The 19308-nt window shown below is 39.9% G+C and overlaps 3 protein-coding genes across 3 annotated transcripts in view; 2 read left to right on the forward strand and 1 right to left on the reverse strand.

Moving 5' to 3' along the window:
- DENND4C (DENN domain containing 4C) overlaps positions 1-10383 on the forward strand; it is a 56898-nt gene extending 46515 nt beyond the window's left edge. Inside the window, exons 28-33 of the mRNA XM_018080928.2 lie at positions 65-254; positions 1156-1401; positions 2740-2857; positions 3480-3633; positions 4715-4779; positions 5467-10383. Of these exons, the coding sequence (XP_017936417.1) occupies positions 65-254; positions 1156-1401; positions 2740-2857; positions 3480-3633; positions 4715-4779; positions 5467-5603 (910 nt within the window). The 3' untranslated portion in view covers positions 5604-10383. The remainder of the gene's footprint in view (positions 1-64; positions 255-1155; positions 1402-2739; positions 2858-3479; positions 3634-4714; positions 4780-5466) is intronic.
- A 2354-nt stretch (positions 10384-12737) lies between these two features.
- Positions 12738-17593, reverse strand: RPS6 (ribosomal protein S6). The gene is made up of 6 exons (XM_018080930.1): positions 17512-17593; positions 16556-16687; positions 15431-15641; positions 14922-15068; positions 13636-13793; positions 12738-12874 (listed from the first exon to the last, which is right to left on the reverse strand). Exons 1-6 carry the CDS (start codon positions 17515-17517, stop codon positions 12779-12781), a joined length of 750 nt encoding a protein of 249 aa, XP_017936419.1. The 5' UTR covers positions 17518-17593; the 3' UTR covers positions 12738-12778.
- A 513-nt stretch (positions 17594-18106) lies between these two features.
- Positions 18107-19308, forward strand: part of ACER2 (alkaline ceramidase 2) — a 16568-nt gene continuing 15366 nt past the window's right edge. The window contains exon 1 of the mRNA XM_029962932.1: positions 18107-18298. The gene's annotated coding sequence lies outside the window, so the exon portion shown is untranslated. The remainder of the gene's footprint in view (positions 18299-19308) is intronic.

The following is a 19308-nucleotide window of genomic DNA, read 5'->3' on the forward strand; positions in this document are numbered from 1 at the left end:
TCCTGTTGCCATAGAAATGTCAAATAGTTTCATATTAGCATATTTTCGTCTAAAATTCACACAGTGATGTGACAGAAGAACAGACTACAGGTCCCAGAACCATGAAGACATATGCCAGTAATCCACCAAAAAGGGGAGTGTCCTTGACTAGGAGCCACAGTGTTGGAGGTCCACTGCAAAACATTGATCTTTCCCAGAGACCATCTCATGGCATTTCAACAGTTAGTCTTCCAAACAGTTTGCAAGAAACTGCGGTAAGTTTAGAAGCTGCATATTCAGTTAACAGAAAACCATTGAATACAATTAACTTACTAATATTCTACTACTAGCATTCTTGTCCATTTGGGAAATGGGAATGGCCAAGCATATTTTCATGTTCTTACTTCTGAAAAAAATCTTGGTTCACTTAAGCTAAAATTGCTTTTTTGATACTTTGTACAAATGGTTCTGTGTGATTTGAAATGTTCTCTCTAGTGGAACGAAGCCTAGTCTTTGTCTTTCTAAAACTGGACGTTTGTTTTAATAACAAAGCAGCTTCTACAGCAGACTAAACTCAGTAGTATGAACAACCCAATGTTGCAAGAGTGACAGTTCATTCCACTTCTGTGCATTTACTTCCACTGCTACTGTATATTCTGTTAGGCTTACCTGTTGAATGGTTGGGAGAAGGTAAGAGGCAGTACCGAGGCTCTTACATTATTCTTACTTGTGAAACAAAGTGTTTCCCCTCTCTTGGTGCTTTTTATTGTCCAGAAGCTGTCTTAAAATGTGAATTCATGATTCAGTTCTGCAGCTGATATAATTGCTGACATTTTTCTGTAATTTCCAGCCACAGGGTTAGTACTGGCTACCAGTTTAGATAGCTTGAAATTGCACAATCAGGAACAAGTTCTAACAAATTAGCATTTTTTTTCTTGTTTACATAAGAGAGAGAACCTAGATGATTGTTCTTCACAGTTAAAAATATCACAACAGTGAAAACTGCTGCTACTAAAGTTATTGTGTGTTCATTAGTTCCAGAGACGTCTTCCAAATCTGAAAGGAAACTGCAATGGAGGTTACCAGAGCAAGTAATCTTGAAAAGTATTTCTGGGAAAAAAATCTTTGATTTTGTAAAAAATAAAACAAAATTTATGTGTGGTGTTTTGTTTTTAGGATCCTTTAGCAAAAAGACCTAACCCTCTCCCTGTATCTGTACCCTACTTGAGCCCATTGGTATTGCATAAGGAGCTTGAATCACTGTTGGAGAATGAGGGAGAGCAAGTAATTCATACATCCAAATTCATCAATCAACACCCCATCATTTTCTGGAATCTAGTTTGGTATTTCCAACGGTTGGATCTACCTAGCAACTTACCTGGACTGATTCTAACATCTGAGCACTGTAATGATGGAGTGCAGGTAAGTGGCTTCCTCATATTAGAATGGCAAATACTATAAGTTAAGTTGGAGAGTTTGGTTCAAAACAAGTGGGTAAGTAATTTTTGAATAGCTTGAATCTAGATTCTTGTTTTCTATAACAAGTAGATAGGTTTATTTTCCACAAGGAATCTTGAAGGAAGATGAGTGAAAACTGCCTTCAAATTCTAGTCAAGCTGATCTCTTTCAAAAAGCCGGAGAGTAAGATTCATTAAAGAGAAGGCTAATATGCAGAAAGAAGCAAGATATATCTGTGAAGAACTAACAAATAACAATATATGGCAATACACAATACAGTGGGTTACATACTTGAGTTTATAACCTTTTAAGTTATTGGTCAGTATTTTTTGTTCTCTTCCAATAATAGGTTTTGCTATTCAAACTCCACTGAGTTTCATTACTATATGACTAGAACAAAAGCTGTAGAACAGATATATCTTTTTAGTGTTTTGATTTTCTCATTTTAAGGAGTAGATGTTTTTCTGTAACCTATATAATTTGTGTAGGTTCCACATTCGATATGTATTTGTATATAATGTATGCAAAAAAGGTAGTATTTTCCTATCTGCTTATATACACTTCAGTTTTAAAATTCTTTCCCTCAGTTTTCAAAATAACACTCACCTAGAACCAAGAACAATTTTTCAAGAAATATAGTTGAAGACAATACTAATGAAGTCTAAAGCGTATTGGAAAACCACAGTGCATTAGCAGGGAAAAGCACAAGATGGGACATAATGTCTCATAATTACTATTTAAATAGACACACTAAGTGGTAAATTTTTCTTCTCTGGTAATTCTCCCTCCCCCAGAGGGACTTAATGTTATAAAATAATTACAGAACTATTGTATTGACTGCCATATATTTTTAATGGAAATAAATAGTTCATATTTTTATACAAATAAAGATTCTTTCTGCTTTTTGGAAAGGCCAGCACATAGATATGCATACCAAATCTTCATCAGGTCAGAAAATATTACAGTATAGTATGGTAAGTAGTACAAATCAAGTAAAGTGTTTGGTGCACAAAAAATATTTCCAGATACATAATCAGAAATATTTTCTTCAGATGTCTGTAGAAGACTAAATGTTCTTCATACATTAAGATAAACTGGAAATGCCAACTAAATGTTGCAGTATTTGTGACTGCTCTGGTTGAGTGCAGTTTACTGTAGAAGATATTATCTCCTTTTTGTTAGATTCAAGATAAATAAATAAATCTTCATTTTCAAAATGAGTAAAAGAGAATGTTTTTTTCAATAATGTAACACTGTACTGATATTTTCAAAACTTGGTTTCCATTTCCTCATGTTTTTTAGCTTCCTTTGACATCTCTTGCTCAAGAGAGCAGGCTAGTATACATCCATCTACTGTGGGACAATATCAACCTCCACCAAGAGGCAGGGGAGCCCCTCTATATATCTTGGAGAAATCTCAGTAAGTTAAACAAATGTTACAGAAATCAGAAGGAGCAGAGGCTATGGAAAGAAACAGTTGTTTCATAGTGTCTGAAACGTATACAGCCCATCAGTTTGAAAGCTTTTTTAGTATGTGGAACATCTGCAATCCCTTAGGTAGTTGACATAGTCTAGATATCACATTAGATGTGAAAATACCTTACTGATCTGTGTGAAAAAGTTTAATCTGTTCATTGTATGTCATTCGCTTAAACAGGGTGTGTGAGAAGTTGCTCTAGATGTGGTGCTTAATAAGCTTCACCTGAATTGAACACTTCACTGCATTATCTGGTTATAGCTATGCAAGCTTGTGAGCTAACAAACCATCACGGGCAACATCTGATGCTGGATGTTCTTCAGTCTGTTGTATTTCTCTGCCATGTGGGAGTTCTTGCACTTGGATAATTGATGTATCCTGTCATTTTGTATAAAGTAATTTTTGCATGAAGACTATAAGCAGACACAGTCTTTCCATTTTAACAAATGTCTATAGATTGAGTAGAGGTTCTCTATATGTATCTCACTTTTTGAAATACCTTCTGCTTATTAAAGTAAAAAAAAATAGTCACTGCTTTAATAGTCTGTATGCTCACACTTCCTAGATTCTTCTGAAAAGAGACCGTCCACACTGGCAGAAGATCAGCAGGCAACAAACACTTTGTTAGAGAACATCAAACTAAGTATTCAACACAATGATGTTGTTAAGCCAATCAACCTCCTCCTACAGAAAATTAAGCCAGATGTGAAACGACAGAGGTAAAGGGGTAATCTTGTACTATTTTCTCCCCACTAAAAACTAAACAAGATCAAACTATATATATTTCATAATGATAATTTCATAAGGACCTCTGGGGAATATGCAGTTTCATTTGTGTCCACCAAACACCGTGGTTTTGTTTATGCCCATGTTTACAAACAGATGCATTCTGTATCCCTATGCATAGTACATCCAGATCAAATGGATGAATAGGATTCTTAAATCAAGATGGACATTCTACAAATGAGTAAGAAAAAGTGCAGATGTTAACTATGCAGATTTTAGTGTTAATCCAGATGTAGTAAATTGATAAATACAAATGTAGCGTACAGCATCCTGTTGCAGTGTGTAGAATATTCTCCCTATTTATATCTATTGAAATTCTAGCAATCTGCAGTATTGGCTATGAAAAGAAGATGCAGCATGATCCACAAATGGAGACACTTAAATAATCCTTGTATGGTACATTTTGTCACCTGCACTGGAATTCAAGGGCTTTGTACAGAAGAACCTCTAAGTAAATTACCGTGTTTGAAGTCTGTCATGCTAAGTCATCTCTGCTTCTGTGTTTTGTAGTTACTAAAAAGAAGCAGAAACTAATCTACCTAGAGAAACAACTTTACGACTTCCACAGGGGGAAAAATTAATATCTGATTATTCATTTTTATCTAATTGTGAGATAGATCCTGACATCCTGAAACAAAAAAAATCAAAATATGGATGATCTGAAATAAACCCACACCTAGCGCTTCACCCTCAGGCAGGAACAAGTTGTTAAATAATAAATAAGTGGTGATTAATTTCAGATTTCTTGTTTGTTTGAAGTTTTTATGGCATGTTTGGCAGGGGAATTTTTCATGAAATGTAACTGCTAGGATTGGCAACAATGTAGCTTTCTGCAATAAGTCAAAGTATTCAGGCGTTAGAAAACCTAAAGCTGGGAGTCATGTAGATGGTTCACTTTTTAAACAGAACAGTTGCAGAAACTACATAATGGAAGATCAGCATCTTCAGTAATGACTTTGTAGACTTAGGACAGTTGATGCTTTCATTAACTTGGCCTTCAAAATATTCCCCTAGGAGTTTTTACAGGGAAATTCTTTTCCTGTCTCTGGTGTCTCTTGGGAGAGAAAACATTGACATTGGTAAGTAAAAAAATACTCTGAAATGCACAGTGCCTGTGTTATGGAGTGTATTGATATTTTACACAAAAACTAGGGTATAAAACTGACTTTTCATCCATGAATTTCTAACTTTCAGTTGTGTTTTAATGAAAAGTACTTGACTGTCAGTCTTCAAGTAAGAGTTGCTTTTATGTAAATGTAATTCAGGTGGGGCCATTAATTTTGACTTCGTTTGAAACCAGTAATCAGTTATTTTAAACAAAGAGTAGAGTATTAGCTTGAAGTTTTAATTCCTCATGTATGAAAGCTTATTTCCAGTCTTGTCCATCTTTCTCTGACCCACATATTAGACCTATGTCATCTGACCACCTGATTGCCCAGGCCCTGCTGATCTGCTCTGCCCTGTCTTCTGTTTGGTACTGTGTAAACACAGTGACTCCCTTATGGGATGTAATAGGGGAAATACAGGGAAACTGAACTGTGATAGAAGCAGTAGGTATTCACTGTGATGTATTGTGATGTCATACGTCTTACAAAGATGCTTTTCAGGTCCTGTGAGAAGGTGCATTTTGGAAAAAAAAATCAGCAGCTAGTTAGTGAAGATAATTTTGTTACTATATAGAAACGACCAAAAGCACTTTATAGGAACAGTAGTGCGCACTGTACAGTGTTTCTTAAATAACCTCAGCTATGCTTTTTCTATTTCAGAGGTCTTTGATAGTGAATACAGACTTGCACTTAAAAAACTACCAAAGGAAGTTCTTGAAAAGATGCAGAAAATAGATGCTCCACCAAGCAGCAGGGTTGAGTGTTGCAGGAAGTGCTTTGGAGCACCATTTATATAAAAATGAGGAAGACATGCACTAAACTTCAGAATGACAAAAGCAGAGATGAAAAAACCAGAAAAATGGTGATATATACACTTTGAATCCCAAATGGTGGTAATTGAGCAATTTGTCAAAGAAATTTCATTGAGCTGCAGAATATATTCTTGTCTTTCATCTCATGAGACACATTGTAAAGTACATCAGAATGTTTTAAAACAATATTAATAGGGTGATTTTTTTTTTCAGTGGTTGATCTTTTTGCCCCTTTATATTCTTTTTATTAACTCAGATTTTTCCCATACAGTATCAAGTTTTTCAAAAAGGTGATAATTAAACAGCAGCCTATGGTCTGTAACTTTCTTAAGAGCCACCAGTGTTTGTGTATTTTAATGAATCACTTTTCCTGCCACAGAATATGTAGATTTTTTTACTGCTTCTTTAAAATGACCTTTACCTAAAGAGGGATCTTTTTGTTAGTGTGAATGTAAATATTTGAAACCTTGAATTGGAAGCTGCAAGGCAGTGCTTTAGTCAGATCACAATACCTAAAATAGCTACCCTTCTCCTGGCAGTTGTCCCAGTTCAGTATTTTAAATTATCTTTGGCTGACCTTTTCATAATGTATGTCTGTAGTTGTGAAAAAACAGAAATTTAGACTTAATTTTCCTTATTCTCTATATGACATAATATAAGATCCTGTAAGTATACTGGCCTCTTTCTCCAAAAGAAGGATAGGCTTCTCAGAAATGGATTTCTTTTCTAAAGAAATAAATAAGAAGCTCAAATGGCATTAGGATACATATAAGGATTGCAACAGATACTGTCTGAAAAAAATTATGCTTTTACTGTATGCATGTATGCTTAAAAAGTGTCTTCCTTGAATTCTGTATCACCCTCTCCCCTAGGTTTCATGCTAGCCTGTGGGTTAATTATTTTGCACTGATAGTCCGAATTCAATATTTCAATTAAAATGTATTTATAAGTGTGGTCTTCAAGGTGTATATTAGCAGAAATGAAGGGCTTACGTGTATGGTCTGAAAAGATGGATTCATCTTTTGGGTTGCTTGTGGTAGGTAAGACACTGCCTTACTTCACATATTTAACTGACTACAGTAGACATAGTCTTAGCAAGGAGAGCCTGGATGTTGGTCAGCAGTTTAAATGTTCTGTTACTTGAAGAATATGATGAGGTTTATTCCAGGTTTTTGCTGAAATTTAATGGTTTGGGGTTTATGATGGAATAATTCTTAGAGGGGAAAAAAAGAGAAGATTTGTAGCGTATAAAAGGAGCATAGCTAAAATATTAATTTTATCTGGGTATGAATGTATTTACTTTATACTACTCTGTTAAAAATTTTCATTCTTGAAAATGATGAGGGATGAAGATCTGTCTGGAACAGCTTTTATATGAAAAAGTAAAATCAACTTTTATTTTTTCATGAGATAAAACAAAGGATTTGCACTATTTGTGACAAAATACATTTGCATCATAGACTGATGCCTTCTATTTTATCTATAAGTGCTGATCCTAAGTTTATATGGGGATATTACCTGGACAGATTCTCTCCTGATGAAACTGTTGTGTTTTCTCAACAATTAAAAGTGAGAAAGCATACACTGACCTTTTTTTCTAATTATTCTTTATTCTTTGGGTTTATGCATAGTTGCTTGCTGATATCTGACCTACATCACAATGGAAGAGTAGGCCTTGATTCTTCATCTTTTCCTGTTACATAATTGACTTGCATGGTTCCGTCCTTTTAAAGTAAAAGTCTGTCTAAAGCATTCATCCAAACAACTTAATACTTCTACAAATCAAACGAGCACATTTTCCTGTATAACTCTATACTTTTAATCTTCAGCAGACAGCTACACAAAGACAATTTTTTAGTGTTAAATGGACGAGCCGTGTGATTTTGTGATGCAATGTGCAAGGAATCAAGTTGTTGTTACCCTTAAATTATCCCAGCTCATAAAATTACGAGGAAAATCTGTCTAGTGAGTGCTGTTTTAGATAATTGGTGGCATCCAAATAGTTTTAAAACTTAGTAAATAATATTATATGAACTAAATTCTGTAAACACATCACTTTCATTTCAAAGCAGCTTTCTCATCTGTTGCTGAAAATACAAATTTATCAGGTAGTAGTGTTGTAAAGACAGCAAAGCTGATTGTGTCATAACGTCTAGTGCTAAATATTACTTTTCCCAGGTATATACACTAAAAAATGAAACAAAAAAAACCCCAACAAAACTAAAGCCTGGGGGGAAAAGGACTGAACTTACTTTGATTTGCTACTGCATATTGGCATTTTAGTACACTACAAATTAACTTTTATTCCTGTTGTATGCATGTGGATTTCAGAGTGGTAGAAGTCCTGCATGAAATCTTGAATCTGCATATTGGACTTGATTCTCTAATATAGAATGAAAAAAGTAAGAGCTTACCCCTTTTAATGGGGAGTTTTTAATGTTTATTTTTTAATGACTAACTAATCAGTTGGTTCTTGAATGTAGTCCATAGCTCAAATGAAAAGGGAGGTCTCTGACAGTGATTTATTAAGTTTCATTTCAGAAGATGCTTCTATCAGGGGAAAAAAAAGTAAGAGCTCATAAAAATTTTAAAGAATTTAAGAACTGAGTAGTTTTTTCCTAATTGATTTGTTGCCTTTTAAATGCATAATGGCACTTGCTGGTTTTCCTGACTTTTAGGTCTCCTGCAAATAGGTGGAGACTGCAGGTTTTCCTACACAAACTTTCTGAGATGTAGGCTTCCCTAATTTGAATGCTGAAGGAACTGTGAGTTCCTTCATAAGAAAAGGTCATAGAGTAAAATAGCTCGTCATGGCTCAATATTCATATAGTTGAAAATCTGGCCAAAAATAAGCAGGGAAAAGTTTCAGAAGTTTTTTGTGAGTGTATTGCAAACACTTTTGTTTTTCTGACATTTGGGCACTAAAGGCACACTTCTTTGCAAGTTAGTTGACAGTATGAACTTCTTGGGCTTTGTGGGAATGACTTAGTTACCTACAAATGCTTCTAATTTGTTTGACATCTCACTCTTAGGAATCCAGATTTATCTCAGTCCATAATACGTGACTGATCTGGGCAAAGTGTTGTGAAGGAGGGGTAAGGAAAAGCTTGATTTTTAGTTCTGTTTTCCATTGTTTTCCAGTAGAAATACTGTGTGTGTATTTTGGAATTCTCACTTATAACCTGAAAAAAACGTTTCAAATCACCATTAACTTCAAAACTTCCAATGTGTGCTCAAAGTGAGGATGTAAAACGATCTGATTACATATGTGGATGCAAACAATGAATTTCAGGTCTGCCCCAGAACTTAGGAAGTTTATATTGGAATACCAATTACCAAAGAGGAGCTTCCTTGCATTGTTGTTCTAAGGATGTTGAACGGCAGTCAGTTATGCTGAGAACAGTCTCTCTTGCACCTTTCACCCAGCTATAAAACAGTTACATATGTAGCTTGTGTGCTCATGTGAAAATAGCTGTTTTTTGTAGAATTAAAACAACAAATGAGTGTTTAAAATCAGGATTCCTAAGTTACAAAGTTCTTCTTTATGAATTATATGCTCGTGCATCACCAAAACCTAAAAACATTGAAACCCCCTTAGGTATAGGAGACTGATGTGGCTGCAGTATTGGCACAGTAACTGGTTACAGCCTTAACATGTTACTAGAAGCATCTGTATGTTACTTATAGTCATACCCTGTCTTCACATTTTATATAAATCAATACAGTACAATTATAATGGAAGATATTTTATTTAGTATATGTGTTTCAAACTAATTTAATTTGTTTTGTAAGTAACTTAGTCTTGTTCCTGGCAGAATTTCACATTAGTTTAAGCTCAAGCTACATTGCACTTGTGAATGAGTAATTTTATTCCATTTTAACTGTGAATTAATGGCTTTTTGTATTGCTGCAGCTAGAAGAATATACCTTTCATTGAGTTTACTGCTTTCCTTGAATAACTGCAACATAGGGGATATTTTCAAAATGTATATTAAATTAGATCATAGAAATTATATTTTTAAAACCAATTGTTAAAATGTAAGTAATTCAAGAATCTACTCAGTAGTTTTCTCTTTTTAAAACTCTTAATTAAACAATTATTTCAATGCAGATAACTTCTATTTCATCAAATGGTAAGCACGCCATCTTATTCACATAATTATACATTTTCAACAAAGGTGGGGTTTTTTTCTTTTAACCAATAGAAACCTTTAAAATGCATTCTGTATATCAGCTTTTCATTATGTTTTTAAGAAACAAACACCCTTGTAACTTTTAAGTGTTGAAACTAAATGGTTGGACTCTAGTTCTCTGCTCTCCTGTGCTGTATACTGTAATGCATACGATGAGAGAAACAGATGGCGTTTTTATTTGTTCTTTCAGTCTGCATCAACCAAGGGTGCAAATAAAAGGGATTGTTTGCTGCTTTTTAGAAGCACATCAAACTCCTTTTAGGAGCTTAGACTGTATTGTAGTGAGGATGAAATGATGTAGTGTGAATAAATTATGAATTTATTAAGTGAGCTGGGAAGTTTATTGCTATAAAATTTGCACTGGTTTAGAGACTGTTTTGAACTGTTGAAAAATGGCATCTATTTACTGTGCTTTAATTAACAACTCTTTCTCTATAATATTTTATGTACATTTGACAAAAAAATTGACTTTAAAAGGGCACTGCATATTCTGAATTCTGTGTATTCTAAACTAAGAAACAATTTTTAATGTATTTCCCAAAATAAAATATGTATGTATGCTGTATAAAAAATTTCAGTTGTTCATCTTTTTTTTTTATTGGAACTTACACGCTTGACAGAATTTAACCTTAAATGCAAATTCAGCCTATAGCTGGACAAAAGCAAAGACTTTTGACTGCCTTCTTAAGTCATTGCTTCACAGTACCTCAGTGACTTCTGAATGGTGGGAAAGCACAGGGGCAGGGGGAGAGGGAAATAAAAGATGGGATTCATTTGTGGAGATTTGGTTCATGAAAGTGGATGGCTTTGTGGCAGCTTAAGCAAGCAGTGGGGATCAGCAGAGGTAACAAGAGTCAAAAAACAGGCTCAGGGAGACAGAATCCATGAAGATCTTGTGTACAGGAAAGCTATGGCCCCTGGCATCCTGCTGCTCTCTGCTGACCAGGAGAATTGTTAGTCAAGGGGTGTAGGAACAGGTTGCTTGTTGAACTTCACAGTTCTGTTTTCTGAGGGACTTCATAATGGGGGCACAGAGTGGTGCTTTTAGTTGATGCATCCTAGCTTGCAACAGTGGACCTCCTGTGTCATACTTGCAGGTTTACATGCAGTTTCCAGGATATTTGTTTTTAAATTGGGCAGGGGTGGTAACAGGAGTGAGGCTGGGATGAAATTTTAAGCAGTAGAATTGCCAGTTACAAGTGCTTCAGGCCTTCACGTTCACTACGAGTATCTTTTAAACTTCCTCATGTATGGCAGTCACTTCATTATTCTGGCAGTAAAAATAAGAATACCAGACCCTAAAGGCTTTTCACTCTGAAGAGACTGGTACACATAGAACAAACTGGTACATGTGGAGAAGACTCATAAATTCATCTTTTCAGGCCTGTTTTTAGAGAGCTGAAGAAGTTAAGTCTTTTCAACTTCAGTAATCTTGTCAGCATCCTGCTGACTTTCTGTGTTTTCTTCTGACTGCTTTTCTCACTGCTGTCCACTCAGTAATGCTGATTGCTAAGAATGTTACACCAATGTTACCCTTCATGTGGCATATTGAGGGAGGAGGCTGAAGGATGGAGGATGCTAACACAGGAACAGAAGCTTGCATTTGAGGAATCCCCAGAGAAGCACAAGCAGAGTTTGGGTTTGAAGCTGTAGAGGAGGGAACTGCCACCTCATGTGCCAGAATCAGGTGGGAAATTTGAGGGAATGTGGTGGTATAAAGGGCAATAGCAGAAGATGCTGGCTTAAGGAAGCTCTGATCCTTCACATGTTCAAAGCTACTGTCAGAGTACTCATTAGTGGTAGTTCTCCCCGCCTCTGTGGTAACAAACTTCTGCTGTCTACAAGAGGAGAAGGGTCACTAACTTGTCAAGCTGGAGAACTGATGGGGTCTGCAAGTAACCACAAAGGTCCTGCCTCTTTGTAGGAATTAACCTCATGTACCAGTGCAGCCTGGGAGCAGACTGGCTGAAGAGCAGCTGAGCAAGGAAAGGCCTCATGTTCCCGGTGGACACCAACCTGACTTCACAGCAAAGCAAGCCAAGTGTCCTGGGTGAGCTAAACTAAGCACTGCCAGCACATGGATGGTGATCTTCTCCCTCAGTGCTGGTGACACATCTAGGTCCTCTGTCTGAGTCTGGACTGACTGAACATGTATTTTTAAGTTAGAGCCAAGTTCCCATTACCCAATACTGTCTGAATACATTGAGGCTACTGTAAAGTTTTTAATCCTTAAGTGAAATTTCTAAATTTCCTTTTAACTGCTGGCTTACTCATGCTCTGTATCGATTTCAAGAGCAGAATGGTGCAATACCTACAAAATCCTAGACTACCTTGAGTTGGCACAGACATGTAAGGATAAAGACTAATTTCCTGCTCCTTGCAGGACTACATAACACTAAACCATTTGACTAAGCATTGTCCAGACACTTCTTGAACTCTGGCAGGCTTGGGGCTGTGACCATTTCCATGGGGACCCTGTTACAGTCAGTCAGAACTGCACTTCATTCTGCCAAGAATCAGCTGGAGGCTGTAAATTTTACCAGTCTTACACTCAGTACCAAAAGCAAGGGGCACACTTTTCTCATATGTCAACACTATCCTGCAGTTTGGATGAAAAAAACACTAATAAAATACCCACAAACCAACCACTGAAATAAGTACTGAGTTGAGTTCTGCCCACAGCACTGCTGAACCATCATGCAGGATTTTGACACTGTAGGTATATCCTACTTGTAGTAACATCCATGCACATACACAAGTTGATTACGAACCGGAACTTCCCACTAAAGACGGATACAAAGTTCTCAAAGAGAATTTAATCAAGACCAAGATTTGTGATTCCAGTTTGGTTTGTGTGATGCAGTTAGTCTGAACTATTTAAGAGATGGCTGGTAACGACATGCACTAGAAAGTCTCACACTGAAAGTTAACCACAAAAAGGGTTTATTTTTAATATCATGTACATCTTTACTTCTGACTTGATTCAGACTTAGATGTAGAAGCTCTCAATGAAGAAAGCCGGCGTCTCTTTGCAATCTGCTCCTGGCGTTTCTCCTTGGCTTCCTAAAAGCATGAAGAGAGTACAGAGATGTTACACTTAATCAAGCACCTTCAAATATCTACAAACAAACAAACTAGAGAAAATACAGCTTGGAGGAATGGATTCCCTAAGTCAATAAAGCAAAATGGTCTCCCTTCTTCACAGATCAGAAGAATTCTGCAAGTATCCAAACCAGTACAGACCCATGTCTTTAAACAGTATGCATCCAAAATAATAGCTCACAACATATGAGAGGTGTATCTATTCTTATTTCCATTTTGAAGTCATGAAACTTAGTAACTATTGTGCCAAATATTCCAACAGTACTGCTTCAGCAGTACTGCAGTTTTAGGAGCAAGAGAAAAAACTCATCCAAACAAGTACCTCTTTGCCAAGTTATCTTCCATTGAGAACAACTGCTGAATCCTGTTTCTCCACACTATCACTCAAATGCCTGAGCATCTGAGTTAAACTAGGATTCATTGAACTAAAAGTGCTACTGAAGAAGTTATTTTCACAGGCTGTAACTATTTGTTGTTTTCTTCAAAATAAGCTCTCAATTAAACTAATGGGCCTAGTTAAGTTCTATTGCACTAGGACTGGCAGAAATAGACAGAAATATCCAAACCCCCCAACTGACCAGCTATGTTTATACTCATGTTTAGGCACTCTTATTAAAAATGAATTACGTACAGAGCACCTATAAGCATACAGTCAAGTTTACAAAATTCCTTGATTCTGGGTATGAGCTATGTATATAGCTGAATTAAAATGGCAAACGCACCTTCATTCTCTTGGCCAAGAGCTTTGCGTATTCTGCTGCCTCCTCCTTGTTCTTCTGAGTGCGTTGCTTCTTCAGAGCAATGCGTCTGCGCTTATGCTGCAGCACCCGAGGAGTCACCAGCCGCTGGATCTTAGGAGCCTTGGTTCTGGGTTTCTTTCCTAAAAAAGTATAACAAATCAGAAGTGGCAGACTATTTTCCAAAGAGGCCACAGGCCTTATCTAGCAATCTTTAGAGTAACTTCCATTTACTATTATGATAACATTATTTAGTGTACTACATATTATAGCAACTTATATGGAGTTCAACATCTTGACAAATTTTACGGGAAAAATAATCAATTAGTTTAAGATGCAGCATTAACAATACACAGTCCTAATGCTTATGATTTGTTATCAGCAATCAGGTGTTAATTCCTACTTTCTCAGCAGGTCTCTCTGTAGTAACTCCTCCTAGACTTAAAAGTTTTAAGAGTAAGGGTACTCATTATCTATTTTTCAGAACAGTTTTCAGTGTTAAAAAACTATCTACAATTTTACACAGGTTTGACATGGTTTATCCCCCCAAAACCAGATCTACATAGTCCACAATGGGCAAAAAACCCACACCACCACAGAAATCTATAAAATTTCACTACTCAGTGCTGACTGACTTGAGCAGTCACAAGCAAGAGTCTGATGTCTACCAGGATCACATTCTTAAATGGACAAAATAGTTCCTATGATGCAGTCTTTTCCCCAACAAACTTTCACAGTGCCTCACGTTTTATTGTGTCCTTTCTGCTAAAAATCTGCACCTTTTTCCTTTTCCCTGATCAAAGGCAAGAGAACCCAAACTTAGTCTCTTACACTACAAGAGACAGACAGTAAGCAAAGCAGTGCCCTTCCAATAAAAGCTTATTTCAGAGACTGCCATAAACAATGGGGAAAAATCTTACCATCTAACTGCTTTTTTCCCCCCACAACATAAAAATGTTCCACCTTGTATTTAATCTTGTTCTAATAACAACTACTGTTGGGTTATTCTTAGAATATTAGTCTAGATTCTATCAAACATTTAAAAACAAACTGTGAAAAACTAAAAAAAATTAAACAGAAGGGGAAGAGAGGGGTGAAAGAAATGAGGCAACCAAAAAACTCTTCCACAAATTGCAGTGGACAAAGCTTAAATATAGTGAGTGTAAACTCCTGGACCTGCTATTAACTGTGCTTCATTCACTGCAGCAGGCTGGACACCCTCTTGCCAGTAATTACGAGAAACCAAAGAACTGAAGAATGGCAGTTCTTACCCTCTTTGTTCAGAGGCTTCCTCACAACATACTGGCGAACATCATCCTCCTTAGACAGGTTGAACAGCTTGCGGATCCTGCTCGCCCTCTTGGGACCAAGACGACGGGGCACAGTTGTGTCCGTCAGCCCAGGAATGTCCTTTTCACCTTGGAGAATGCAAGTTTAAACATGCCAATTACCACTACATCTACTGAGCACCAGCTTCAGTAGCAAAACCCTAAGTTTAAAATACATAAAAATTCAAGATAATACTATACAATCCTTATGTTCACCTGCCAATAGCACCACCCCAGCTACCCTCAGCTGGTTTAACATGATGAGATTGCTGGCAGCAATAAAAAGTCCTTTAGTGACCAGTTTTAGCATTATAAGAATGCAATGCCCAGAGGCAATCTCAAGACACACATTCACACTCTAAAGCTGGGACTGCATTTGCGCTCCACACAACCTACCAGCCACTAGCAAGCAGGCTACTGCCTACTTCTACTTGTTTCATGCAGCCTCTTACCTTTTTTCACTATGACCAAGTTCAGGACACTTAAGTTGGCATCAACGATGCAGCCACGAACGGATTTGCGCTTTCTCTCTCCGGTCCTTCTGGGGCGGTAGCAGGAATGGCCCTTGCTGAGCAAAAGGCGGACACGTCCATGAGTCAGGACACCCTGCTTCATGGGGAAGCCTTGCTTGTCATTGCCACCACTGATCCGGACAACATATCCCTACGACAAACAGAAACACACTTCTTAGTTGCCCTTGTCTCTATTACCTCAAAAAGTAGCAGGTATCACAACACAGTGGATGCTCTAAACAATGAAGTACCGTGTCCCTGATTCAGCAGAAGTCACTGTTACTGCCACTGCAAACAACTGCTTTAACCAACACCTCTGCAATGCTCCAGGAATTTTACTTGAAAGATGTAAAAAATACTTCTGCATACCAGAATTTACATTTAGTGATTCCTATCCATTTGTAGTTTTGTTAAAGTTACACCACACAAAATCTTGTCCATAATTATCTAGCTTTTCTTTAATCTAAACCTACCTAAAGCCTGTTATCATCACAAACTGGAAAACTGCATAGAACACAAGACTGTCTGGAGTAGGGAGACAGAGGTAAAAAGTAAAGCTTTTATAGCCTGCCTTGCAAAGGTGGCAGCAGAAAAGATCAACTTCCTTAAATCCAGCTGCACTGTCTGTATTACCACTGAACTATTCCAAGCCCATCCATCAGGTCTAGCATGCTTTTTTCCATGTGTTAGCAACAGTTTAAGCACAACAAAGTCAGTTTCCAGCTTGTTCAGTAAAGAAAGGATCAGCAGTTTTACACTGCAGATTTAATTTGTCCTGAATACCATGACAGCATTCATATGAAGAAAGTACTGCAAAGGGCAACAAGAAACTCCAAAACTCAAGGCTCTAAAGAAGAAAAATGAAAAAATTTTATTTTGATAAATCAAAGTACCAGAACAGGCTAGCCTAATCACTAATTCTGTACATACATAGCAAGAGAAACTTTCAAGATAACTGCCAAATGTACAACATACAACCGCTGTATCATGACAACTGCGTATTGGAAAATTTGGTAATATAAGCTCGTCAAATATAACTCTAACACACCCTTCTGCGTTACTTACCTTCCACTCCTCACCAAGGGAATCAGCCAGGACCTCCGTGGCCATCCGTTTCTCATAGAATGTTCTCAGCTTGCGCTCATCATCCACTTCAATGAGTTTCTGGCAGCCAGTGGCTGGGAAAGAGATGTTGAGCTACCACAGAAAACGGTAAGAAAAAAAGACAGATACGGCTGAAAATTTTGAGGCATCTTAACAAAAGGTCAGTATTTATTTACCTGCTGGTTTGATCTCGACATTTGAAAGCTGTAATTCCCACCTGCTTCCACGAACACTCACCAGCCACAGCCCATCACCACGGCACTCGGGGTGCCGAGCCAGGGAGGACTGTGTTCGGCCACTCTGGGCTGCACAACTCGTTCAGTCGCACAGAAAACTGACTATGGCAGCCGGAGCTCAATCACGGAACTGCGAGCAGAACAAGGTGAGGGCAGCAGAAATCTGTGCCCTCCTCTTCCTGGAAACCCCCTCGTAAGCACAGGCCGTGTTAGCCACTAAAAACATTTCACGAGAGCGGCCCCTGCCATGGGTGATTCTTGGGTGATGGTGACCCCAGCTCCCCTGGTGCTGCTGCGGAGCGCAGCGCTCGGGGGGCGCATCCCGGCACTGCTCCTGAGCGCGGCCAGAGAACAGCGCATACAGCTACTCCTCGCCAGGCCCCACCACCGGCTGCACAGGCCTCTCGCTCGCAAGGCCCTTCCGAGCGAGGAGCGGCCGCTCTGGAGCCCGGCGCTCGCTGGCCGGTGTCGGGAGAGGCCCGGCGAGGGAGCGGGGCCCGCGCGGCGCCATGTCGCCCCGCTGGCAATGCCATTCGCCATCCGTCGCGCCCGCGAGGCTCTAGCCCCGCCGCCGGGGACCATCGGCGCGGCGGCGGCGGCCCCGTGGGCTGCGGCAGGGCCATCTGCGGCATGGGGGCCCCGGGCCCCCCACGGCGTCGTCCCGGCCCGGCGCCGCCTCACCTTCATCCTGCTCAGGCCTCGGCGCCGCGAAAAAGGACCGCACTTCCGCCCGCACTGCCCACATACACCCGCAACTCTCGCGAGAGCGCCACCGCCCGCGCCCCGCGTGACCGGAGCTGCCCTATGGCGAGCGAGGCTGCGCCGCGCGAGGGGCGCGGTCGGGGCGTCCCCTGGGGGCGTGTCTCGGCCCCGAGCGCCTCCTGCGCTCCACCATCCTGCCCGGCCGCCCGGGCGGGGGGGGCGCGGCGGGAAGCTGGCATCTGCCCGGGGGTCAACATCTGAGGGGGAGACTGCTTCTTCTGATACTGCTCGTGCAGTGACGAAGTGCTCCTTAAGGACTGCCAGTGGAGCCGCACGGAGGGACTGGGGGGGTAGGCGCGCCCACCCCGGGGTTAGGGGCACCGGCACCGTGAATAGGAGGCGACATCCACACGGGACGCACCGGCTTTCCGGACAAGGCGCGTTTATTGCGCGACCTGACCAGCGTTGGGATGGGCTATCCCGGTCCCCCGCCGAGGCCGCTTGTCCGGCACTTTGTGCGCGCAGGCGCACTGGCGGCCGCTCTTCATCGCGGGGCTGGAGCTGACTGCTGTGCTGAGTCCAGTTCTGGGCTCCTCGGCACAAGGAACAGAAGGGGCTACTGGCGAGGATCCAGCAGAGGGCTACAAAGATGATCAGGGGTCTGGAGCATCTCTCTTATGAGGAGAGACTGCAGAAGCTGAGCCTGTTTAGTTAGACTAGAGAAGACTGAGAGGGAATTTCATCAATACATATAAATATCTCAAAGGTGGGTGCCAAGGGAATGGTGCCCAGTGACAGACATGGAGAAATAGCCATAAACTAAAACATAAGTTCCACTGTAACGTGAGGAACAATTCATTGAGGGTGGCAGAGCACTGGGACAGGCTGCCCGGGGAGGTCGAAGATCCTCCCTCTCTGGAGACACTCAAAATTCACCTGGACACGTTCCTGTGTAACCTGCTCTAGGTGACCCTGCCTTGGCAGGGGGGTTGGACTGGATGATCTTCAGAAGTCCCTTCCAACCGAGCATACCCTGGGAAACAACCCTTGAAAACAAGGGGGGTCCAAGAGGGATCGATGTGCTTCAAATAGGAAGTTTTGAGTGCACAGGAACAGGCCGTACCGGTGTGCCGAAAGGCAAGCCGGCGGGGAAGACAACCAGCTTGGTTAAACAGGGAGATTCTGAAGGAAATCAGGGATAAAAAGAGAGTTTACTGACTGTGGAAGAAAGGGAAGAATTCAGGAAGACAGCTAGATCATGCAGAAAGAAAATCAGGGATACAAAAGTGCAATTTGAAGTTAAATTAGCCACTTCTGTTAGGGATAACAAAAAGTCCTTCTATAAATACATTAATAACAAAAGGAGGGGCAAAGAAAACCTCCATTCTTTGAGGGACTTGGAGGGAAACATAGTTAATAGAGATGAGGAGAAGGCTGAGGTACTTAACACCTACTTTGCCTCAGTTTTTACCAGTAGGACAGGTGGCCCTCAAGGCAACTGGCCTCTGGAGCTGGTAGACAGAGATAGGAAACCAAATAGTCCCCTTGTATTCCAGGAGGAAATAGTGACTTACTGAGTCATCTGGATCCTCACAAGTCTATGGGACCAGATGGGGTCCATCCTAGGGTCATGAGGGAGCTGGCAGAAGAGCTTGCCAAGCCGCTCTCCATCATCTTCCAACAATCCTGGCTCACTGGGGAGGTCCTATATGACTGGAAGTTGGCAAATATCACCCCAATCCATAAAAAAGGCTGCAAGGCTGACCCGGGTAACTA

The sequence above is a fragment of the Manacus vitellinus genome, unplaced genomic scaffold (assembly GCF_001715985.3).
Source record: "Manacus vitellinus isolate BGI_N305 unplaced genomic scaffold, ASM171598v3 scaffold_50_pilon, whole genome shotgun sequence".
NCBI lineage: Eukaryota > Metazoa > Chordata > Aves > Passeriformes > Pipridae > Manacus > Manacus vitellinus.